The sequence below is a fragment of the Aspergillus heteromorphus genome (assembly GCF_003184545.1).
Source record: "Aspergillus heteromorphus CBS 117.55 chromosome Unknown BO70scaffold_26, whole genome shotgun sequence".
In the NCBI taxonomy this organism is placed as follows: Eukaryota; Fungi; Ascomycota; class Eurotiomycetes; order Eurotiales; family Aspergillaceae; genus Aspergillus; species Aspergillus heteromorphus.
In genome coordinates this window covers 437,367-461,817 of record NW_020290431.1, presented here as the reverse complement: position 1 = coordinate 461,817, position 24,451 = coordinate 437,367, and the positions used below count along the sequence as shown (strand labels likewise).

The 24,451-nt window shown below is 51.1% G+C and overlaps 7 protein-coding genes across 7 annotated transcripts; 5 read left to right on the top strand and 2 right to left on the bottom strand.

The window, feature by feature from the left end:
- Nucleotides 1–338: 338 nt before the first annotated feature.
- Nucleotides 339–2,199, top strand: BO70DRAFT_381920 (alpha/beta fold hydrolase; the record flags this gene model as incomplete). Its single annotated transcript, XM_025545504.1, has 3 exons — nucleotides 339–486; nucleotides 657–1,126; nucleotides 1,190–2,199. 3 exons carry the CDS (start codon nucleotides 339–341, stop codon nucleotides 2,000–2,002), a joined length of 1,431 nt encoding a protein of 476 aa, XP_025396507.1. The 3' UTR covers nucleotides 2,003–2,199.
- Nucleotides 2,200–2,952: 753 nt separating this feature from the next.
- On the top strand, nucleotides 2,953–6,145 carry BO70DRAFT_118348 (glycogenin). The gene is made up of 7 exons (XM_025537932.1): nucleotides 2,953–3,174; nucleotides 3,231–3,258; nucleotides 3,375–3,481; nucleotides 3,573–4,160; nucleotides 4,260–5,158; nucleotides 5,211–5,877; nucleotides 5,945–6,145. Exons 1-7 carry the CDS (start codon nucleotides 3,142–3,144, stop codon nucleotides 6,083–6,085), a joined length of 2,463 nt encoding a protein of 820 aa, XP_025396506.1. The 5' UTR covers nucleotides 2,953–3,141; the 3' UTR covers nucleotides 6,086–6,145.
- A 791-nt stretch (nucleotides 6,146–6,936) lies between these two features.
- Nucleotides 6,937–8,499, bottom strand: BO70DRAFT_320774 (putative cysteine dioxygenase Cdo1). The gene is made up of 4 exons (XM_025540490.1): nucleotides 7,996–8,499; nucleotides 7,588–7,887; nucleotides 7,443–7,500; nucleotides 6,937–7,376 (listed from the first exon to the last, which is right to left on the bottom strand). Exons 1-4 carry the CDS (start codon nucleotides 8,248–8,250, stop codon nucleotides 7,240–7,242), a joined length of 750 nt encoding a protein of 249 aa, XP_025396505.1. The 5' UTR covers nucleotides 8,251–8,499; the 3' UTR covers nucleotides 6,937–7,239.
- Nucleotides 8,500–8,687: 188 nt separating this feature from the next.
- Nucleotides 8,688–10,992, top strand: BO70DRAFT_364943 (GTP-binding protein RBG1). The gene is made up of 10 exons (XM_025543939.1): nucleotides 8,688–8,870; nucleotides 8,996–9,016; nucleotides 9,078–9,120; nucleotides 9,180–9,254; nucleotides 9,315–9,351; nucleotides 9,404–9,474; nucleotides 9,530–9,867; nucleotides 9,926–10,282; nucleotides 10,351–10,471; nucleotides 10,549–10,992. The coding sequence occupies exons 1-10, from the start codon at nucleotides 8,850–8,852 to the stop codon at nucleotides 10,566–10,568; spliced, it is 1,104 nt and encodes a 367-aa protein (XP_025396504.1). The 5' UTR covers nucleotides 8,688–8,849; the 3' UTR covers nucleotides 10,569–10,992.
- A 293-nt stretch (nucleotides 10,993–11,285) lies between these two features.
- On the bottom strand, nucleotides 11,286–12,033 carry BO70DRAFT_118324 (uncharacterized protein). Its single transcript, XM_025537931.1, has 3 exons — nucleotides 11,675–12,033; nucleotides 11,532–11,621; nucleotides 11,286–11,477 (listed from the first exon to the last, which is right to left on the bottom strand). The coding sequence occupies exons 1-3, from the start codon at nucleotides 11,949–11,951 to the stop codon at nucleotides 11,437–11,439; spliced, it is 408 nt and encodes a 135-aa protein (XP_025396503.1). The 5' UTR covers nucleotides 11,952–12,033; the 3' UTR covers nucleotides 11,286–11,436.
- Nucleotides 12,034–19,398: 7,365 nt separating this feature from the next.
- Nucleotides 19,399–19,914, top strand: BO70DRAFT_118192 (uncharacterized protein). Its single transcript, XM_025537928.1, has one exon. The coding sequence runs from the start codon at nucleotides 19,536–19,538 to the stop codon at nucleotides 19,824–19,826; it is 291 nt and encodes a 96-aa protein (XP_025396502.1). The 5' UTR covers nucleotides 19,399–19,535; the 3' UTR covers nucleotides 19,827–19,914.
- A 455-nt stretch (nucleotides 19,915–20,369) lies between these two features.
- BO70DRAFT_118202 (centromere binding protein B) lies at nucleotides 20,370–22,653 on the top strand. The gene is made up of 3 exons (XM_025537929.1): nucleotides 20,370–20,953; nucleotides 21,011–21,032; nucleotides 21,111–22,653. Exons 1-3 carry the CDS (start codon nucleotides 20,509–20,511, stop codon nucleotides 22,267–22,269), a joined length of 1,626 nt encoding a protein of 541 aa, XP_025396501.1. The 5' UTR covers nucleotides 20,370–20,508; the 3' UTR covers nucleotides 22,270–22,653.
- Nucleotides 22,654–24,451: the final 1,798 nt, after the last annotated feature.

The window sequence follows — 24,451 nt, the reverse complement described above, 5'->3', positions numbered from 1 at the left end:
CCAAGTGGGCGGGCGATTACCTCACCGGCGCTGCTCTCCGGTGCGGTGGCGGAGACCTCATCCATCATCTATCTACATGCTAGTTAAACATGCCACAAGCCAAGCACATCGATTCCACTCTTTCGAGACTTCTTTTGGTCTAGCCTGTCAAGGTGTGGATTGTCATTGCTCGGCCTCGGGCATGATATAAGGCAGACTGCTACAGCCCTGCGTCCTCGATCACTCTTTTTCTTTTTTGTTTTTTGTTTCCAGTGTTCCACCCTCTTGTCCCCACACCCGTTACGCCATCCTCCCGTGATCCAAGCGGCTGCTGCTTCCACCCAATCGGAACGCATGTCATGGCGGCCTGGTTGTTCAAGAAGCTCGCGTCCTTCGTGATTCTGGCCTATGGATTCGTCAGTCTTTTGGTCTATGGGCTGTTTGCCGTGAAAGCTGGTATCTTCTTTAAGCGACCCACTGAGAAAGAGACCCTCGAACTGCAGATAGGTAAGCAAAGCGAGCTCGATGCGGTAATTACCTGAAGTACTCCGTAGCTAGCTAGTTGCTTTGTTTAGCTTCGTCACCCGCGCTAGGCGTTGTTATTATTATCCTGCCGCCATACCTAGCATGCAGGATAAGGATGACTGACAGCTGACAACGCCCTCCTCTATTTGCAGCTCGCAACCAATTCTGGGATCTATCCAAAGACTGGGCCGGTTTTGTCCACCACATCCTCCCTCTGCGCAGTGGGTTCAAATTCCACTACGTCAGCAACGACTCCGACAGCTGCGAAGACCAGTCGAAGCCGGTGGTCGTTTTCCTCCATGGCTTCCCGGATAGCTGGGCCATCTGGCGCCATGTTCTCAGGTCGACGGTCCTCCGCGAATCCTCGACCCTGATCGCCGTCGATCTGCCCGGCTATGGAGGAAGTGATAGCTTCGAGGAATACTCGCCGACGAATGTGCTGGAAAGCTTGACGGAATTCATCATTGCCATCCGCGCCAAGTATGGTGTTGATGGTGAGGATGGCTCGCAGCAGAAAACGTTGATCATTGTCGCGCATGACTGGGGTTGTGTTTTGGCTATGAGACTCGCGTCTGAGGCTCCTCAGTTGGCGGATCGGTTTATCATGACCAATGGACCTCTCGTAAGGCAACCCCGCGCTTAATGTTACTGCTGTGTGTATGTGTGTGCTAACGGGGCGGGCTAGACTCGACTCGCTGTCTCCAACGCCCGTCGTCTGCTATCCTCGTCGCTCAAGATGTTCAAGATCTCCCTGCGCTCGCCGATCCAATCACGCGCGACGCTCTGCAACGCGATTAAGACGCTGAGCCCCCTGATCCGGCAGTTGCGACGCTCCAAATATATATTCGCCATGCAGCTGCCCTTGGTTTTCGTTCGGTACATGGGTCGGGGAGGAAACCAATCGTTTTTGAAACTCATCCACCGGTCGTCCTACGCAAAGCGGGAGGTTACTTCACAGGATGCGGCAGAGTCGATGGCCAGCTCCATGGGCCCGTCCACCGAGGAGTGCAAAACCCAGACCCCCGACGGCGAGGAATACCCTACTTCTCTGAAGAATGACCGCGCCCCGTCCAGCTTCCAGCACATGGCCGGTTACTACAGGGACAAGACGAGCGTAGGGCGCTGGCACAAGTCCGTTGAATCGATCACTGCCCTGCATAGCATCGCCTGCGGCCGAAGCATCCGTCGCGCCAGCAGCGGGACTGGGCTGTTTGACGAGGGTCCCAGGGGGGCCCTGAAAGCCTGTGCAACCATCCTTTGGGGAAAGAACGACATCGCCCTGGAGCCGCAGATCTGCTTGGATGGGATCGCGGACTACCTGGTCCCTGACAGTCAGCTTATTGAGCTCCCCCTGTCGGGCCACTTTACCCCATTGGAGCGGGAGAGTCAGGTTGCGTTGGAGAAGGCGATCGAGTGGGCTGCCAAGGGCGAGAAGGAAGATATCGGGACTGTCATTAAGGCTTGTTATCCCAACTCCGTGGTGACTGTCCGGAAATGAGCTGGAATTGATTATGAGGATGAAGGACGGGAGCCAAGTTTGCACTTGAGCGTTTGTGAACCTGATCACCGTGTTTTTTTTTGATTCGACCCTTTGTTTCTTTGTCTTGTCCCTGCTGGCTTGTGTTCTTCGAGCTCCACTCCACTTGCAAATTGTTTCACTGTAGCTGGTACATACATATGCACATAGGTATGGGCTTTGTACATTTTATTTCAAAATCTTTTTTTTTTCTCTCCGAGACTTGTTCTGTGCCGAGCTCCCCCAGACATACATACATACACATGTAGGTATATACGTACATACATACATAAGGTGGTTTCAAAAAGGGGTTGCAACCGTTCATGCAAGGGGCCTGTGGTTGACCGGATGAGCTTGAGGCAGTCTGGGTTCTGGGCGCAGACGCAGGCGTCCTTTAATCAGGGTAGCACTTAGTTAGGACTTGGGACCTGGCTGGTAATACCACCACTGAGCCAGTCACGACGGGGGGATCCGAGCGTCGGTGGCACGGGGACGCGGCCTGATGCAGTTGAGCTCCTCACCAATCCGGAGTCCAGCCAGTCCTTCCCTGCTCTGCCCCAACTAGTAAGAAGTACTACTACTACTACTACTACTACTAACTCACTCAATCACTAACTACTACTGCTGCCCCCTCGGCCCATCCCCAGCTTGTCTTGTCCGCTTTGACTTCCCGAAGTCGCCAGTCGCGAGCCACCAACCTTTTACTGTCTCTAATCCCAGCAAGAGGGATTGCTCGTCTTAGAGACTCTGTAAATCCTGTCGGGAGACACACCCACCACCTCGGATCCCACCATTGTGTGCTGTGTGTTTGTGTGAGAGGGAGAGAACTGCAGTTGGGGCGGCGGCTGGTTGATTGCTACTACTGTTGGCGGGCGGGGTTGGCTCCAAACGTCACCTGCAAGTGAGGAAGAAGTGAGAGACTGAGTGAGTGAGGGGGAGAGTGATCGTAGTACTCCGGGGCGTGCTAGTCAGCTAGTCCTCCTCATCCCCATCCTTTTTCCCTCTACCTCTCTTGCTTCCTTCCCAGTCCCTTTCTCCTCCCCCCACCATTGTTCTTCATTTCCCTTCCCCGTAGCTGGAGTTGTCGCGGAGTGCGCGCGGCTGCTACCCGAACGGCCGCAATGGCTCTCCAGGAAAGTGCCGTCTATTGCACAGTATGTTCTGTCCCGTTGTTCTCCGGTCACGTTGCCAGCTACTAATTGGTCCGCAGCTTCTACTGAGTGACCACTATCTTCCAGGTAAGCTCTCGCTCTTTCTCTCACTCTCTTCTCTCCCCACTTGTCTTGTCGTTCACTGTCGCACGCAGCCTATCTATGAGATTCGCTAACCACCCGGTTCTATATCTATACTGTAGGCGCCACGGTTCTCGCGCATTCCTTACGTGACAATGGGACCAAAGCAAAACTGGTGGCCCTCTACACGCCGGATAGTCTCCAGCCCGATACAATCCAGGAGCTGCAGGTGCGCACGCGCGCAAGCGCTCCATTCCCACCAGATAGACAGACAGACAACCAGGAACCAATTGGTTCCATAGCTAACCCCATCTCTCCAGACCGTCTACGATGAATTGATACCCGTGAACCCTCTAACGAACATCACGCCAGCGAACCTCTGGCTAATGGACCGCCCGGACCTGATCTCCACCTTCACCAAGATCGAGCTATGGCGCCAGACCCAATTCAAGCGCATCGTCTACATCGACTGCGACGTCGTGGCGCTCAAAGCCCCCGACGAGCTCCTGGACCTAGACGCGGACTTCGCTGCGGTCCCGGACGTGGGCTGGCCCGATTGCTTCAACAGCGGGGTCATGGTTCTCCGACCCAACCTGCAGGACTACTTCGCTCTCAAGGCGCTCGCAGAACGAGGCATCAGCTTCGATGGCGCCGACCAGGGTCTCCTGAACATGCATTTCCGGGATTGGCATCGGCTAAGCTTCGCGTATAATTGCACCCCCAGTGCCAATTACCAGTATGTGCCGGCGTATAAGCATTTTCAGAGTACCATAAACATGATTCATTTTATTGGCGCCCAGAAGCCGTGGAATATGGCCAGGCAGGTTGAGCCGGTGCAGTCGCCGTATAATCAGTTGTTGGGGCATTGGTGGGCGGTTTATGATAGGCATTATAGGCCGGTTGTCACGGTGAGTGTTTGTCATTTGGTTGGGGGGGGGGGGTTCATTGGGTCATTGGGTCATTGGTGTCGCTAGGTGTCGGGCCGCGTGGGCTAATGATTTCTTTAGGTGCCGATTCCGTCGTCCGAGACTGTGACTGCAATTCAGGCGGAATTGACTCGCCAGGATGCGCCTTGGACTTCCCCGGAGGATGTGCCGGAGCTGCCGCGTGCGGAATATCAGGATCATGTGTTCCGTGGACAGGGTCAGGCTCTGGAAACCCACTTTGAGACGTCTAAGCATGTTTATTCGCAAAAGGAGGGGGATTCGTCTCAACCTGCGGCATTGGCACCGAGCTACTCTGGCCATCAGTCTACACATGGCGTTTCTCAAGGCGACCAGGGATACCAGGGGCGTCAGGAACACTATGAGCACCATGGAGACCAAGGATACCAAGGATCTCAAGGACCTCAAGGGTACCAAGGGAACCATGGATACCAAGGAGACCAAGGATCTCAAGGATACCAAGGGGATCAAGGACACCAAGAACACGTTGAACATCAAGGGCACTATGAAAACCAAGGGCAATATGTACACCAAGGACATCAAGTACATCAAGGGGAAGCGTTCCAGCAAAACATACTATCTCAAACACATTGGACATCAGAAGGAGCGGGGCCACCCTCGTACCACGTACCACAACCGGAACATCATGCAGGTGAGAGTGTGCAAGCGCCGATTCGAAGTGCTGTTCCACGATATGTTCGCGGAGAGGAGCATGTTACGGCCTACATACACCCTCAGTCAGGCACGACGTCGTTTGCGGCCCATATTGAACCACCGACGCATGCCCAGGAAGTCCATGTGCCGACCACTCCCTCAAAGCCGTCAGATGTCCAGCCCCAGTTCCACGAACAGCCCGCAGAGCCTATTCGCGAGTCTGAAACTCTGGCTCCTGTGCCGGCGTCTCCAAAGCCTGAAGTCGAAACTTCCTTCGAGCCTCCCAAGGCAGAATGGGACGCGTCCAAGTGAGTTATCAACAGAACCCGTTCGAGCTGAACTTATTGCTTACACTTTCAGGGAACCTCCGCCATTGAACTCAAAGCCAGAAGGAATTGCTCTGGAGACAAAAACCTACACGATGTCGCAGGATGAGCAGCTTTTCCAGCCTCCGCCATCCTATCCAGAAGCACCTAAAAACATGTACTACGAAGTCCCAAGCACGAAGCCTGAGCCTGAAAAGCTCACGCAGCTGTTCCCGTGGGAGAGCCATGCGCCCAAACCGACTCGGATTTTCGCAGAAGACGAGCAGAGCTCATCTACATTCACGCTCCCGACATCCTTCATCGAAACCACCGAAGAGGAATCTGGCATGTCTCCCGATACGCAAAAAATGTCCTGGACCTCCGAAGAGCCCCCCGAATCTTGGGAAAACTACACCCGCTCCAATGCATGGGACGAAGTTCCCGAGATCCAACAATACATCCAATCACTTCAACAGTCCCGCAAAGGCAGAGTGCAGGTGATCTCGGGCGGGTCAGCCAGCCAAGCACACGGCAGTCTGGACCGCTACAACTTCAACTTCGCTTCCAACGCCCGCGTGACCGATTTCCCCAGCGAGCTAGAGCGTCCCAGTCTGCCTGTCACCCCCGCGCCCATCCGCAGACAGCCGCTCAGCCCCGGCGAAAAAACCACCTACGAAGACCTCCTCCCGCCCGCGCACGGTGTGCCAAACCAGGACGACTGGGTGGGTATCACGGTTGATGTCTTTTTGAACCTCCTTCGAGCGACCTACTTATACTGGAGATTTATAGAACCCTACAGCCGGCCTCGAAGAGCTTCGTCGACGACAGTCCGAAGTCTTGGAGAACCCAGATCTGCTTCTTGAGCGCATCCGGAAGTGTTCGTCGGCGTCGATGACGACGACGGCTTCTTCCAGGCAGAAGGAATCATGAGTTATGAGATGTCCATCAAATTGTTTTGAGCAAGCAGCAAGCAGTATTCAGAAAGAATGTGTTTATGTCATGCCATGTCTTGATCCTTTCTTCTTCTTCTTTTCTTTTTCCCCCTTTACCTAATTCCGTCCTGATCTCGCTCTGTTTCTTTTTCTTCTCGTGCTCGTTACAGCAGCATTAGTGCTATCTACTTGAGCCTGATTTCTCTTTTCTTTTCTTTTCTTCTTTCCATTCTTATCTCCCCTCTCCTTCTTTTTTTTTTTCCTTTTCATTTTCCTTTCTTTCCTTTTCCATATGCATCCATCCATCCATATCTGTCTAGCATCTGTATAGTATGATATCGTTCCATATGCATGCATCCAAACAGCAGAGTTTCCCTTTTTTTTCCTTTTTTTTTTTTTTAGTGTTTGCGGATACAACTGGACCAATCAACTTGTCACAGTCCGTCCTGGGTTATATCATAGCATTCAGAGCAGTGCAGCTACAGCCAGCCATGTTTTTGTTATGTTGTGTTGTGTTTTGTGCTGTTGACTGCTGTTGTCTATTAATAATACTGGTCGTTTGAGTTATGATGTGAAGAATGAAGAATGAAGAATCAAGAATGAAGAAAGAAGAGTGTTGCGTTTGAGGTCTTTTTTGCAGTCTTAGTAGCTGGGTGCTGGGGTGCTAGGAAGCTAGGATGCTTAGGTGTAGGTGTAGGTGTAGACTCGACGGGGTGTATCATGTAGCATCTAGTGAACTGAATTGAACTGAATGAATAGATAATTAATTAATTAATTAATCGCTCAAAACTTCAATCTAGAAATGTATCTCTATGCCCAATCTTGAAAGAAAAAGGAAACAAAACAAAACAAAGAACCACCATAAAGATATCTATAAAAAAAAACAGGCAAGAATAAAGACCGACGCCTAAAGTTAAACCAAGTAAAACAACGCAACGCAGTCCGTCCCAACCAACCAAATTCCAACCAATCTATCATCCCTGAATAGGGTCTAAAGGCCGTCCCGTCCGTATACCGAAAGTCTGAAACCAACGGAGATTTTTAGAAGGAGATAACGCCATCAGATGAGAAGAACAGTGCCAGGGCTCAAAACGCAGAGAGACAGGGGATGCAGGGGTGGTAAGGTACGTATTGGGGGTAGCGAGGCCATTCTTATGCAGATTCAGGATTATCGCGCGTGCGTTTCCCCCGGACGGAGTACACGTGCGCCGAGGGGATGTGGCTTGGTTTGCCGGTGTCGTCGTCGTAGATGTAGAAGCCGTATGTTACTGCGTTGGGGGGCGTGTAGACTGGATTCATGTCAGGGATACGGTTCATTGTATCATGATCGGGCAATGATAATGATTTAGACGTACGGTGCAACGACACGGCATACTCATTCGGATCCGGGTTGGATATTCGATGGAGGCCCAGCTGGGGATGTTAGCTTTGGTTTCTGGGGCTTCGGTCTGGTTTTGGGTGAAGTTGTAACGGTGAGTTAGGTGAAGGGTGGGGATTTACCTTGTCAGACATGTATGTGACCTGGTTCTCGGTGTAGACGGTCTGTCTTTTGACTTGCGGAGGTGATGGATGGCCGTGCGAGAGTTTGTCTTTGTCGGGCCAGGAGTACAGGGTTTCCTGGAGGGAGCCTTTGAGGATCTGTATATTTTGAGGCTTAGTCTGAGGGTCTCTGTCTGTGTGTACTTGGGGTTTCTTGCTATGGGAGGTGTAGATAGGATAGCTACGTGCCTTCATGACGCAGTGCGCGTTGGCGTGGTCATGAATAGGGCTTCTTTTACCGGGGGTCCAGACCAATATGAGCTGTTGATGTTAGCATACTGTATCCTTGGGTTGTAGCATTGGGGGGATACAGTGACCATAAAAGACCACTGGGTTTGTAGCCTGTAAGTATAGTGTGTATGTACCCACCAGATTGCTCTTGCCATTGCCCTCGTCGATGAGGTTCCTGGTATAGTTCTTCTTGGGATCCGCCAGGGCGAGCGAGATCCAATCCTCCGAGTTTGAGTCGTACTGCTCCATCAGACGCTGGACATCCATGGGATCGATATCGTCGGAGTCGAGGCCCGAGCTCGGACCCAGGACATCACGGAGATCTCGGACGAGCTTGTCGAATCCATTCGAACCTGGAGTCTCCGAGAACGAGTCTGTCTCGATGTATGGCATCTTGGACCTGCGACTTATCCCCTTGCCTTGCTAATTAGCGATCACCGGTTCCTCGCGAGAAACTAGATCCTGATAGAGTCTGTTATCGATAGGAGGCGCTATACTCTGTCGGTACTCGGTAGAAGGATCAGAGAACTTAAGTATGTATATACGGTTGTAAAGGGATCAGACGCGCCGCTAGCAGCTAAATAAGAAGAATAGAGGTAATATAGGGTGAATAGGAGTAGAGAGTGACTAGATCGATTTAGAGAATAGGTCAATTGAATCGCAAGTAAACAGTAAATCGGAAATGGACGGCGACGGGGGAAGGAAAAGACGGGGCGCCGCCGATAAGGCTGCCTGAGGCCGCGGTCCCGCCATGTGACGGGCGAATCGAAGTGGCGGCCACAATTTCAAAGATTGTATCTCCAAACTGACGTACCGAGAGCACGTCCATTCCACTTTTCACCACACCACCACCCCCCCGCTGGAAAAAAGGGTTTCAGTCGCAGGAGCGAGAAACCTTACGAAATTTTTGTCTTGTCGATTAATCCGACCTCATATATTTACTTATATTGTGTGTCCTGTGCGAGGGGTGAAACTCGTGACAAACCGCCAAAATGTCGACCACCGTGGAAAAGGTTGGATGGCCCTCCCGCCGCTGCCCTCTGGGGTTTTGCTCGGCTTTTTCATACTGAGTGCTATAATGCGATTATTTTAGAATGAATTGGCTAACTGGTTTTTTTTTTTTTGTGTACGCATGTAGATCAAGCAAGTCGAGGACGAGGTTCGCCCACCGAAAAAAAAAAATCGTTGCGCCGAAACTCGTATACTGATCGGTTCCCCAGATGGCTCGGACTCAGAAGAACAAGAATACGTCGTATCACTTGGGTATGGAATAATGGAAATAAGTGTGCTGGTTGGAGTTGGAGGCTGACGGATTCGTGCAGGACAACTGAAGGCTAAGCTTGCGAAGCTAAAGCGCGAGCTGTTGACTCCCTCTGGAGGTGGTGGTGGTGGCGGCGGTAAGTGGATGGTAACTAAGTCTGAGTGATGGTGTCAGTCGCTGACTTTTGGATTTGCAGCTGGTTTCGATGTCGCCCGTACCGGTGTTGCTAGTGTGTATGTCTTATAAGGTCTTTTGGGAACACGATTGGAAACTGACATGGGATAGTGGCTTCATTGGTTTCCCCTCCGTGGGAAAGAGTACCTTGATGAGCAAATTGACGGGCCAGCATTCCGAAGGTTCGTGGTGATGGGATTCCGCGCGAAGGCGACACTGCTGATCTGCTCTATACAGCTGCTGCCTACGAGTTCACGACTTTAACGACTGTGCCTGGACAGGTGATGTACAACGGTGCTAAGATTCAGATTCTCGATCTCCCCGGTATTATCCAGGGTGCCAAGGACGGTAAGGGTCGTGGTCGACAGGTTATTGCTGTCGCCAAGACGTGCCATCTCATTTTCATCGTCCTTGACGTCAACAAACCGCTGGTCGATAAGAAGGTCATCGAAACCGAATTGGAGGGCTTCGGTATCAGAATCAACAAGCAGCCCCCGAACATCACCTTCAAGAAGAAGGACAAGGGTGGCATTGCCATTACGAGCACCGTTCCCTTGACGCATATTGACAACGATGTGGGTTTTTCCAGGGTTATGACTCATTCATACACGGCTGGCTAACGGTTCCCACCAGGAAATCCGAGCTGTCATGAGCGAGTACAAGATCTCCTCTGCGGATATCGCTATCCGATGCGATGCGACGATCGATGACCTTATCGACGTCCTCGAAGCCAAGAGCCGAGCTTACATCCCCGTCGTCTATGCTCTCAACAAGATCGATGCTATTACGATTGAGGAGCTGGACCTGCTGTACCGGATTCCCAACGCCGTTCCGATCAGTTCCGAGCATGGCTGGAACATCGACGAACTGCTGGAGATGATGTGGGAGAAACTCAACCTCCGACGCATCTACACCAAGCCTAAAGGAAAGGCCCCCGATTACACGGCTCCGGTTGTGTTGAGATCGCATGCTTGCACGGTCGAAGATTTCGTAAGACTTCCTCTATGCCGGCGCTTCCGTTCGCCCGTGTGAGACCGGGTTTGCTGACGCGCAATCAGTGTAATGCCATCCATCGGACGATCAAGGACCAGTTCAAGCACGCTATCGTCTACGGTAAATCCGTGAAGCATCAGCCCCAGCGTGTCGGCCTGTCACACGAGCTGGGAGATGAAGATATCGGTTCGTAGCCTACTTCTCGCTCCTCCCCCCAGGTGATCATGTCATTAGGATCTCCAGAGCTAACGGTGTGACTGCAGTGTCGATTGTGAAGCGGTAAACGAGCCCACAGAACCACAATCCCTGAAGGATCCGCTTACGAACGGAGCGAGCTGTGGCGAATTGTACTCGAGAGGATAAATTGGATGTGTTAGGGGCTGCTCCGCCAAGTATCAAGTCCAAGAGGCCCGACCCTTGTGATATTTCCGCGAGATGCCATAAGGATTGTGATTGGGGGAGACGGTGTGCGCACGGGCAGCATGCTGCCAAACGACGCCCTGGATTAGCACGATCACTCGTTCGGGGGAAGCCTGGACCACGAGTCAGTTCTGGATATCTTTCCCACCACGACTTGATGTGTGATGCGCAGTCCCCCTTTAGGAAGGCTGAGAAAAAGAGCGCTGGGAGGCAGAGCAGAAACTTGAGGCTGGAAGCAGGGATGGGGATAGGGTTTCTTGGATGGGATGAGCAGTACTTAGTCCTGCCGTTTTTTTTTTTTTTTTTTCTCTTTTGTATTTCTTTTGATTTGGTTTCACCATTTTGGAGCGTTTTGTTGGTCGGGTATGCCGACCCGAACGGGATCGATGGTTCTAGATCGAGGTCCAGACAGAAATTCCAAGTCAGTTAGACATACAGATATCAGAGGATGCGCTTACTTTCCTTCTTCCTTCCTTTCTTCCCATTTTCTTTCCGAGTCGATTGCGATTGACCGCCTTTACACAGTACTTACCTACCTAGGTAGTCCTGTTGCTCACTCACGAAATTGATTTCGCCCCATCCGATCCGTCGCTTGGACCATCCGAACCGAAACAGAGCTACTAACTAGCAGTCTAGCAGTCTAGCAAGCCTGACGCACGTCCACCTTTTTTTTCCCACCCTTCCCTTCTATTCCTGCTCAATGGTGTCATCTGTGGGGAAGTCGTAAGACGCTAGATACCATGGTGGTGTGTCCATGTCCATGGGAAGGTTCCTTAGGAGTCAGGATGCTATTCCCGGAGCGAGGAGATGGGCTGGCTGGGCTGACTCTGCGAAGGACGAGTCGAGTTATTTTTATCGCTCCCGCGGCCGCGGCCGCGGCTGAGACCGAGACCGAGGCCTTGGGGTGGTGGTGGTACTATATGGTGGTGGTCAGCTCATCAGCTCATCAGCTCACTCGCTTACACGTACGTATACACTCGGTAGATCTATACGATGTTCGTTCGCGCTCGCGCTCGTGCTTGTGCTTGTGCTTGTGCTTGACCGGTCGCGACGGGCTGAGGGAGGTAGGTACTTGTACATAGCTAGATAAGTAAGCAGCACCTAGGTAGGTAGGCAGATATAGTAGATAGATAGATAGATAGATAGATAGATAGTAGCAAGTAAGGAAAGTAGGTAGATGGCTAAGCTGGTACCGTGCAGCCGGCCGGTGGGTGGTTGGACTAACTAAACATGGGCTGAACAACATTTAAGCATCTGGCTCTGCTGAGATCGGATGCGATCTCACTTATGCGAGGCAAAGGCCATGCGCTCGCTCACTTCTATCTATGCTTCCTTAAGTTAGAAGTTAGTAGGGGTACTGTAGGTATAGTATAGTGTGTAAGTATAGTATGTACTACCTTAGCAGTAACCTTACTTAGCTCGGCCCCCCATCCCATTCCCATGGCGCACACGCGGTTCGCCTAGATTTGAAGCGTGGATTTTGGGGGGGGGAGGGGGGAGGGAGGAAATATGACCTACCGTTCGGCTCATTCTCGCCTCACCCGTTAAGGATCTAGACTTGTTAGATGGGTAAGTGGGTAGGTAGGTACTCCGTAAGTAGTACCTCGGTATACGAACAAAGGAGTGTAGGTAAATAAGTAAGTAAGTAGTGTCAACAGATCGATCGATAGACAGATCGCTTCCTTTCCAGGCTTTCTTTTCTACTGGCTGCCCGTACCATGGACCACAGACTAACAAGAACATGTGCATCTGTCCGGCTTAAGACTTAAGTAATCGTTATAAATGAAAACCAAGGACGAAGGAAAGAGACAGACAGACAAAAAAAAAAAAAGAAAGAAAGGCATGAATGGCAAATCTAGGCCCACCCACGCCTCCCAACCTTAGGCACTCAGTACCTTACCTTCTGCAGCTAAACTTCTGCGCCTGCAGGTGCAGACAGGGTCCGGGGTGCTTGAGGACCGCCTAGCAGCAGCAAGTAGCAGCAGCCCGGGCCAGGTAGGTAGTAACTATTATTCAAGGAATGGCGCGTGCGTTGCGGTATGCCAATTTGCGGTCTGGTCTAGCTAGCTAGCGATCTAGCTAGTATCACTAACTATCTACCAATCTGGTTCTGTCTCTGTGTCTTCATTCATTTCCGCCTTGGATGAGGGGGTTTCTTATTTGCTGGTCGATTTTAATCTGATACCTGGTAGTTGGAAGGACACTTGCCAGGGCGACCGGGGGGGAGGAGGAGGAGGAGGAGACTGAGAGGGGGGAAGGGATTACTTTACCTGTATTATTGACGGTTAGTCGGTAAGGTAAGGTAGTAGTAAGATTGGTGTACTATTGCCAGGGAAGAAGGGGATGAGGAAGAGGGGAGGGGTTATTCGGGCCTAGTCGGGCATGGCGGCGGAATCAATCAATCATCATCAGAGTAAATAAGTGTATAGGCAGTGCGACTCGACCTTTTCCCTCCCGGGTAAAAGTCAGCCATCAATCAATCAGTTAGTTAACTAGTCAACATGACTAGCTCTCTCTCTCTCTCTCTCTCTCTCTCTCTCTCTTTCACAAGTTCAAGTTCATGGCGTCGTACAAACCTTCCTTCCTTTTTTTCTTCTTTTTTGCTTTTTTTTTTCTTCAATTTCTTCCTTCTCTTACATACGTTCTGAAATTGGTATTGTTCCTGTTGGGGCTTGGTTTGGTGGATACATACTATACCTACTCCGTCCCTACATACCATACTTCACTTTGAGGGCGACTTTCCTCGGACATATGGCAAGGCAAGATACAATTCTAACTTATCCATCCATTCATCATCTTGTCTTCTTACCTACGGGCTACCGCGTAATTCTAAATCAATCCTAGGTTTATTTCGGCACCTGTACTCCGCACTCCGTAACTGTCAGTAGGTAGTTAATTGATCGTAGTTACTGGTTGGACTGTGAGCCGGGGATGGCAGATAGACAGGCCGGTTTGTTACTATATTATAATTTCGTATTATTATTACCACCTTATCCCTTCTAATTAATGCTCCTCTTATGGCTATCATTACTGTTTTCATAACAAGCAGCATTATTTTTATTTTATTCTATTTTATTATGTTATTTATTTATCTGTCGATTTTATTTGCCCTCTGGATGGATGGATGGATGGATGATGACTTGATAAAATCAAAATCACCCAACATTGACCAATAACTCGGCGGTTTTTTTTTCGCGCGGCCAAGGTCGCTGACTGGATGGATGCTGGATGCATTTCATGATAATGCGCGGGGGGGAAGGATTCCTCGGAGTATAGAGTACCCTGTGCATGGGTAGTAGCTTTGACAGTGTCTTGTCTTCATAAGAGGCGGTCTGCGCGGATGTGCTTACAGTCTTACACAGTAGTTAGTAGTAGGTAAGTAAGAAGCTGTCAGAAGCGGAAACTACTCCATGACAGGCAAGGCAGTTAGTTCAGTTCCTTCACACTTCACATTACTAATGATCCTCGACACGGCACCGTCTGCTTACTGACTACTGACTTAGTACGGACGACTACTACTACTATACCTCACTAAGTAAGTAGGTCGGATGGATCAAATCTACATCCGTCAGCTGCATATGATGGGCGAGTCAACTTCGCTCTTGTACGAACATTGGTTGGAATTGTCTGCTCTTTGTTTAATTACTTAAGTAGTGTCATTGACGCATGACTGTGGGGATGGCTACCTACATCCACTCCCACGCATACGTACAAGATTGATTATCTGGTACCGAGGAAGGTCCGGTGGGAGACGGTGGGAGAATAAGAGCAAGAAAAAAAGAGAAAAAAGAAAAGTCAAAGGATGAGAGGAAGAAGGGGGGGGGGGGGTGGGAAAAGACGCATCGAGGAACAGGAAGGAGGAATCCGATCCCCAGTGCTGGCTGACACTGACAGGGGATGTCAGCGATGGGCCAGAGTGGAGACAGCTCAAGCGATAACCTCTTTTTTTTTCTGGTGAATTATGGATCAGATAGGGGAGGAGGGAGCATGACTACGACGATTTCGATCTTCGAGGCCTGCACCAGCACAGCCTCGGCGGCCAGGTCAAATCGATGTCTGAAGAAGAGCTCTCCTCCCCCCCCCCCGGCCCGGTGATAATTCCCTGCTCGTCAGATGACTGAAGCTGCACCGACGAACGTTGATGCCCACAGTTGAGTGGAGGCTGCATTGCATCTGATGGCTTGCTCTTTACCGCCTGTCTGGCCTTATTTGCCCCGCGACACAAATGAGCTCTCCCCGTTATCCACTTCGAGGCTGCTGTTAGCCTGTCCCATCCACCTGGCTTTTTTTTTGCTAGGGATACCGCGGATCTTTCGATATAATGTAGCCACACAGCTGCCCTGGATTGCGCCGGTCACCACCACCACTGTCCGGACGGACAAAGGAAGCCCCGCTGCGATGTCGTTGAAAAAAAAAAAAAAAAGCTCAGTTGCTGAGACCCTTCCAAGAGCCAAGAAATTCTCGACCTGGGGGCTGGCGGTATGGGTAGTATTTACCTGTTTCGGCCATCAGGATCTGGGTGCTAGGTACCTAGACAGGCCAGTGGCACCTACCATTCTCCACAACTGTACATGGGAGGTCCTGTCCGTGGCCTGTACTCCGTAAGTACTAGGCTGGGTACTAGGCTAGCCCTCAGATCTCTTCGTCGGACATTCCACCGCTCCAGCAGACGCCCGCCCATGGACGCCGTGATGTCATACACGCTTGGGACTTCAGATTCCCGCGAATCGGGCTCGGACTGATTCCGTCCCCCGCGATGAACCATTCTCCAACACACACCAGGGGCTGTCGCACGGTGAATCCAAGTGACATGCGACTGGATGTACCTGGTACACGGTACATGGCAATGTAGAACCCGACAGAAGCCTCTTGACTCCTGCAATGGCTTGTGTACCTGACAGATATCTATTATTGGTCTCGTATAACGGCAAGGCTACCACCATGAGACAGTGTCTTGGAGGGTTCTCATTCGGTGTCTGGCGTCGCACCCCGGGCCGCCCCCGGCCATTCGCCTTTCCGACCCCCCCTGGTCCTGGAGGCTGGCGAAGCCCTGAGTCCCAGCGGATCCTCCCCGTCGACCAGTCAGCGTGGGCGCTCTAAGCGCCTTCCCCAGCAGCTTCTGGCTTGCCCTCTACAGCTTCCACCTTGGACCTCAATCCTCCCCATGCGAGGTCTTCCACTGTCGTCATTTGTGAGTCTCTCCGGTTCTGGCTTTGGGGCGTTTGCTCGGAACGCAACCAGTTCGGAACCGAACTGACAGGGCCAACTGCGAATCAGAACCGGAAAAAGCGAAAATAAACTCCAGTGCGACAATATGGGTCGTCTCTATGGAGTACACCGACGGCGATGACGGACACCCTCGATGGTCCCCCTCTGCAGTTCACACATACCCAGTCCTCCCCGGGCTCGGAGGGGGCTCCCCGTTGGCTGCCTGACTACAGTAGCGGGCGACGAAGAGCGACAACGACTTTTGAGGCCGGGGGGGGCTTGGTGGTAACAATGAGGCCAACTCCATGACGTCTGCATTGAAGTCCACTAGCTGGTCGCATTGTCTTCCTTGATACCTTGTACCTTGCCCCCTTTGCCAAGGATAGTAGTCGCCGACTCCACCGTACCTCCTCAATGATCGATCTGTGGGTGGTAGGGTTCAACAAGCAGTGGATGTATCAGATACAATCACTTAGTACCTGAGCCCCGATACCCGCCTCGTGGTTATCCGAACAAGCGGGGCGGATGGAAGAAAGACTGATCCAGGATCACGTTTCCTGGCTGGCCATCCCGTACTCCCGACTGCTAGTAGTACCCGCGGGCGTACGTACGTTGGGACGAGGGCGAGTGCCCCTAGCCCCTAGTACTATTCCGGCCCTGTTGAAGCCCCAGTAAGGCTGCGCTTGCATTAAGACCTGTCGCGTTCCGCCCAGGATGCCGAAGTCGCACGGCCAGAGTACAGGGGCAAATGCACGTCCCATGCAGTACGGAGGACAGGCTGTGTGGCCGATATGTATGCTGTGCAAACAGACATGGATGCATGGGTGCATGGGGCATTCCGACGGGCTAAGTAGGTACAGTAAGTACTTACCGAGTAACGAATGTCTCCAGGTCGGCGGTAACAACCAACTTGACAGGGCGCAATTTGCGTCGGAACTAGGAAAACTTTTGCCCTCGAATGATCAATCATCAATGGCCGATCATTATCTTCAGCGGGCATGGTCCCATGTCTTTGTTCCTTTGCTCTCCAAATCCTGCCCCTCCCCTCCTTCCTATCCCATTCCATCCCATCCATCCCCTCATTGTCCCCACCGCATCCTCCTCTTCTTTTCTTTGTTTCTCTCTTCCTTCCGACCACCGCCTGTTGAACGATTTGCATTGCTTAGGTTGCCGGCCCGGAGTGGACCGCTGCGGGCCTGTGGACCGTGGGGTCTTAGCTCCCCCTCGACCTCATGCTGATTGATTAATATCATTAGTATGATTCCGATTGAACTCTCGTGCTGAGGAACCGACTCTGCCAGTCTGCCAGCCCCAGAACCATGCCGTCTGTGCACCTGCTGATAGGGCGAACCGGCTTTTCCAACCCTTGCCCCTCCCCCCCCCCCCCCCATCCATGTAGATACCATGGCAAGGAAATAAATTGGAATCGATCTACGGCGTGCCATTCGTCCGTGGTATCTCCTGACGTTTTTTCCCTCGTGACAAAGTACGGTGCAGATCGCAGTCTTCTCGTCTACTACTGGCCGGGCGAGGGCGACTACCACGGGCGAGCAGGCCCGTTCCTACCAGTCATCGCAGATAGTATGATCGATGGGCCTTTTATTCATCCCCCCTTCCGCTAATTACTATTACTTACTTGACACCCCGGCGGCGAGGACAAAGCTCGATGGGAATAATGCCATGGACGGAAGCTCGGCGTCGAATACCAATTGTATTTTGTGTTCTTGTCAGCCTCCCAAAAACGACCAAGACATGGCAAAAAAAAGAAAAAAAAAAAAAAGAAAAAAAGGAAAAAAAAAACAGAAGAGGAACTGCTTCCTTTTCTGGTGGACTGCCTGGCCTCAAGGATCGACCGCTTTCCTCACGAGTTAATTCGCAGTTCCCAATCCCCTGGTGACCTGTGCCAGTGTGTCTGATTATCTACTTCCTCCTAGGTACATGTCTAGTGACCTTCCCCTCACCCCTCACCAACCCCCTGGTCCGCCTTCTTCAGTCCCGATCTTACAGTACATTCGGGCAGCGCCACAGAGGCGACACGCTGGAGAAGCTGGGCATCCTACTTATCGTTCCTGAAGGAATTTGGGAAGGAAAACCGTTAGGATTCCGCCGCTCGATCATTGTCAACATCCAGTATAGTTCGAAACCCGTCGTCTCTTTGTCCGCAAGCATGTCATGCGGGCTTTTAGGTTCAGCGGTTTATCGATCCGCTCCCCGTCCGTCAATTGAACCAAGGTTCACCTCTCCTCTTCTCGAGGAACATCCTAGGTTAGGTTAGGTTAGGTTGGGTGGTACCCCTCTATCAAGATGCGGGATTATGCGATGATGTTCCTTCCGGTCGTACCAACTCGGAAAGAACCTAAGATTGTGGCTATCCGCCATGACAGCAGCTGGGCAAGCCACAATACCTCGATAGATAAGTTAGATGGGGTGGAAGCAATATGTTAGTATTCCGTAGTAGTGGAAGAAAAGCAATGCGACAGAAAATATAAAAGAAGGGGAGGAGGAAGACTGGCAGTTGTCCTATGTGTTCGTTTCGTTCATTATTGAATTATTGACCAGATTATCCGTATGGGTTTGGCTTTTCTGCTCTGCTCCACTCGGGATCGGGTACCTCTCGACTTACAGGCTGCCTACCCAATACCTCTGGGGATTCCTGACTAGCCAGTGGTACACCCATTGGTGCGCCGGGCCATCAGTGTAACATGATGATGGAAGCTCTGCGGTCGGTAGAAAATACATCCCTCCTCGGGGTGTACTATGTATGCCAGTCATCTTGATGAAATGAAGGCTAGGTACCTATCAGTCCGGACGGCGTTAGGCATCTCATCGGGAGGGAGGGAAAAGGCAGAGTGACTTACAGTAGTCGGACGGGGAGTAATACTAGTAACTACCTAGTCGCATCTCCAGTTCTCGACTAACAATAATATAATAGTAATATTAGACACACTTCCGAGAATCATCTAAATAGGACCTACGGACGGGAGGGGGTACTTCCTTACCTGCTAGTACTCCGTAAGATAGGTACATAAGTCAGGATACTCGATACAGTAAGCTGACACGACGTGGTATGAGCCCTTACCGTCTCTGTTAGCGGTATTTGGACCCGGAGCAGATCCCTGCTGGGCAATCTAGATCCCTGCCAATCAGATGCAGCCCCCCACCCATCACCCCTTCCGGGCCTAGCGTGCCTGCCGGGCTGGTCCATGACTTTCGACGTCGCGGCCCAATCGTTGCGCAGGCCTGCGTCTTTTTCCCACGACTCGCTACTTCCCTGCCTATTTGATTATCGTATCGGGAGCCTGGATGTATCGATCCTCCGCCCTCGTGTCGGGCTGTCTGTAATATCATCCTGGCTGGGTGGCATATCAGCCTATTCCTGTTTCAGTCGGTTGATTTCAGCCCTTGTCATGGGGAGGGAAGGAGGTGTGTATCAATCAGTGCGAGAGACAGACACAGAGAGACAGAAAGAGCATACCACCTGCCCAGATAGTCCCTAGTCCATATCTATCTGGTCCTCAATATGCATAATAGGTCCAGGCAAGTACCGACCGGCCGAGCTATACCATGGATCCCTATAGCAAGCACATTAGTCTAGTATACCTACTCTGTCTGGCTGCTCAGCATGTCAGTATGTACATATCGGTCTGTCCAGCCCGGTCGACTACACATATCTACTCGACGAACTCCTCCATCGAGCACACCTCTATCCGTCCGTAAGTACGTTTGTCTTTCAGAAACATACCGACTACTAGACTACTATCACCATTACTACTACTGCTACTGCTACCATTACTACAACCACCACCACCACCTACTACCTACTACTCACACACTCCCCCCCTCCTCCTCCTCCTCCACCTCCATCCATCTTCATCCTCTTATTCGTCTCCTCCCACCAGGAGATCTGAATTGATTACTCGTTACTCCTTCCCTGATCGGCCCTGGTGCCTGCGCCCTGACCTGTCCCTTTTTTTTTTTTTTTTCCTATTTAGTATTTTATTTTCTACGACCCGCTCCTCCGACTTTTGCCTTTCCCCGTGTACAAAAAGAGACCGGCCCTGCAGGTCTCTTGTATGCATCCCCGATTCCTACCTACTACCTACATACCTGGCACTGGGAAGCGCTTGGGGGGAGAAACAAAAGTCCAGTCTAGTCCAGTCCAGCCCAGGCGTGAACAAAGTCGCCACCCCGTCGTCCTCCTGGAATCGATTGATTGATCGATTGACCGATTGACTGATTGACTGATTGATGCATGCGTGCTCGGCAGCGGCTGGAATTGCATCGCCATCACTTGCTCGCTCGATTTCATTTCTCATTCAAGCTTGAACATGCATCTGCAGTCCTTGTCTTGGCCTTAAGCTGTCCTTCCTGACTGGACATTCTGTTGTTTTGCTTTTTCGATCTGCCTATCCATTCCCACTTTGTTCAATTTTCTTCTTTATAATCGCTATAGTACGCCCGATAGCCTGTTCCTCGCCGGCCACTTGTTGTCGGTGCAACCACAGCAGCAACTGCCAGCCATCGTCATATCACCGCCCCTCCTGGCTTTCTCGGCTCTGCATTCCCCCTTCTCGCCTCTCTGGCCCCTTTCAGTCATGGATACTGAGAGCAACCATGCTCCAGACAGCGACTTCCCGCCGTCTCCCTGGGTGGATATGGGCGGGTTCAGCCCATCAGAACAGTCCCCCACGATGGAATATCAGGGGTTCGGGTACGGCGTCGTCGCGATAGACCCGACGTACGGCGTGACTATACCACCACCTTATGCAACGATGCCAATAGCGATGCCTTCGCCCGCATGGCCCAGCATGCTCTCCCACCACCAGAGCCCGTTTCCGGAGCCAAGCGTGCCCGCCGTGCCTTTGGCGCCCCCTCCTGCCAACATCGCACCGGTTACACCCATTGCACCACCACCACCGCCCCCTCGCAAGTCGTCGACCAGCAACTCAACCCCACGGAGAACGCTCACGGATGACGACCGTCGACGAATGTGCCTCTACCATGAGGAGAACAAGACCGCCAAGCAGACCGATATTGGAGGTAAGCTTTTGCCTAGTCCTGTCTGGATGTGTATCCGGCTGACTCGCATCTTCGCAGCGTTGTTTGGAGTTGAAAGAAGGTAAAGTGATTCTGCATCCTCTAAGTGGCATATTGGCATGATGATTCTCGTCTAACTTGCGTTATTTGCTGGGTGAAGCACTGTCTCGAAGGTCCTGCGTCAGAAGGAGAAATATCTCAACCCTGAAGACGGAAGCCGGTCTCCCATCAAGCGGTCCAAAGGAAGGGTCCCCGATATCGAAAAGGCCCTGTCCAACTGGGCAAAGAATTACCAACGCCAAGGCTACCCGCTGAACGACGAAATGATCCGGGAGAAGGCCCTCTTCTTTGCTAGCACCTGTGGTGGCTCGGACGGCAAGGAAAAAGTACTGACGAATAGCTGGCTGGAGAAGTTCAAACGCAAGTACAATCTGATGGGCGCAAAAAGCCGGAAAGGCTCGTTCAGCGCCAAGAGCGAATGTGGAAGTCCAACCTGTCTGAGCATCAACTCAGCATTGGCATCTGCGGTCCAGTCTCCCACCCTACTTTCGCCGACCTCCCCGACTGGCTTTTTGACGCCCTTGCCCTTATCTCCCGTCCAGAGCAATGAGAACATCCGAGGGGAGCTCGCTCAGAGCCTTGCTGAAATTGCAAGCGGCTACCAACATGCACACACCAAAAGTACGACCTCGCTCGACACTTCGTCGTCTTTATCTGCTGGGGTCACTAGTCCGACGTCAACCTTGGTGACAGATAGCCCCTTCACCCCGACAAGCCAGTCTCTTCACTCGGTGGACGGGAGCCTCACCAGACCCCGCAGCCAAACATTTCCGCTGAGCTCATCCGACCCAAGCCTGATGGCTACCGATGAACAGCCCGAAGATATGCCAAAAGAGTCGCTACGGCTGTCCTCAGTAGACTCAGGACACGGGCATTCTCTAGAGGAACAGCGTGATCGGAAGATCCTCCCCGTGCTGGATACGTCCGCTGCCACAATCAAGCGCAACCGCAGCGACCCCGATTTCAGAGTCAAATCGTATCCTCCGCCGTTCTCGACATCCAACACTGCGTCGCCTATCAGTTCCCCGGGGTCGCCAACTCAGGATGAAGCCAGAAAAGCGCTGGAGCTGGTGATGAGCTATTTCCAACAGCAGCCAGCGGGTCTGGGAGCAGATGACTACTCTACCATCGGGAAGTTGATGGAAAGGCTCGAGCTCGCCAAGGCACAGCAGTCACTTCCAGGGGGTCTCTCCCGTATCGACGAGCACGATGACTCGCCTCACCTGAACAAGAAAAGAAGCATCCACAGTCTTGGCTAGAGGCCATGGGATGCGATTATGGCATTAATAAAAACGACAGCGACTTGGGGGTAGTAACAGACATACACAGTCCTGGCAATTCCATTACCTGGACATGGTGTTTCCTTTTACCTAATTCCTTTTTTTTTTCTTTTGGGGTTTTCCGTCTTCATATTTCGTTTCATTATACCACGTATGATTCTGTTCATTATCAACCAAGGGGGTGGCTATCTGCTTTTAACATTGCATCATCTACGTGTCATACCCGACACGTTTCTTTTATTACTATGTACCATGGGCCTTGAGATACCACTGTTGGGGATATCCGAACACAAAAAAATCATATGATACACTGCACGAGGGCAACCTCAGATATACGTGTCTGTCTTACGGGAATGTACTTAGGAGCTGGTCCTGACGACAGGAATCCATGGTGTTGAACGGTGAAGAGACGGCATTATTGCTGTGTTTTCTATTCTATTCTACTTACTGAGGTTTTTTTTTTTCTTTTTGCTTTTTTCTCTTATGTTTCATCTTATTATGCCTCGTATCTTATCTTATGTCTATTAAACAAGCATATTCAGAATCTGCTCGCTCACGCGGATATTTGGCTATTTTTTTTTTGAAACAATTATGCTTATACTCTAACCAATGCTCTGTATTTACGCCTGTTTGGGTATGTGGTTATAGGACTGATTCTTATGATTGATTGATATGAGAGGTCCGAGTCATTGATCAAACAAGCATAATGGACAATGGACCAGACCAGACCAGACCAGATCAGACTAGTTAGGATATCAGACTAGTTAGGATAGGACAGGAGAAGAGTGGCAGCTGATCATACGGTTTTGGCCTGGCCTGTTCTAGTTCTGTTCTGTCTGCTCTGTATTTACTTGTTTTTCCCTACCGAATTCTTTTCTTTTTTTTTTTTTTTTTTAGTTCTTACTTACTCAAGTTACCTACTCCAATACTAGGTAGTAATTCTTTTCCCACACCGCATTCTCTCTATCTGATCCTACTCGAGAGGTACTACTACTGTAGGTGCATACCATGTTTTGATCCTGCTCCTTCTAGTCCTTTATGCGCTGTCGATACGCCTATCCTCTGTTCCTGCCTCTGCTGACATGCTCCGTGTATCCGATTCGATAGATAAGTACTACATAAGTATAGTAGCTCAGGTAAGGCGGTGCTGTCCCATTCATCCATTCATTCATCCATACACATACCCATGTCTATGCCCATGTCTATGCCCATGCCCATGTCAGTCAGTGTCCACGCACACGCACACGCACACGCCCACGCCCTGCCAGACCTGCAAAGCGCAAACGAACGAACGAAATAAAAACACAGAACAACCTACTTACTGTAGACTTTAGCCTGGCTGGACCGGACCCAGATCCGAGTCTGAGTTTCCCTTCCCCTCCCTGTCTGCGTCGTGCGAGTGCAGCACAGCACCGCACCGCATCGCACCGCTATTTGTCGTTTGTTCTGCAGGTGCAGATACGCCTTGTTTTTTGGATTGGGGGGTTGGGGGTTGGAGTTTGGGGTAGTTGGAGTATCTATCTGTTTATCTGGTTGTCTGTTTGTCTAGTTGGATGTCTGTAGGTATATTATCTATTTATCTGTCTTTCTGTCTTTCTGTCTGTCTGTCTTTCTGTCTTTCTGTCCGTCTGTATATCTATATATCTATATACATACTACCTAGCCATACAGACAAGAAAGATACGCAAGCAGGAGTTAGTTAGTAGAATATACATATAGGTATGCATAGGTATAGGTATGTACTATAAGTCTGTAGCTAGAAAGGAAAGGTACATAGCTAAGCTTCAATTCCATGCTATTATCCGTCAGTGACAGGTTAGTTGATACTAGGTACTATACCTACACACCTACACTAACACCAACACTTAACACACCTAACACTGAATATACGCGCCGAGGTATGTCTCCTCCCCCCCCCCCCCCCCCCCCCCCCAATAACCGGCCCTACCGAAGTGCTAAGTGGCTGCGCAGCGTTCACCGTGCAGCATGCAGTGTGCAGTGCAGTGCAGTGTATGCAGATGCAGTGTGCTTGTGTCGAGTACATAGATACATACATAGATACATACATACACCCACTCCAACAACTACTATACCTTATGTATCTCCAGCGTCTAGTCTACCTTAAGGTATGTATCTGTTAGTCTCCCATGTACATTGGCTC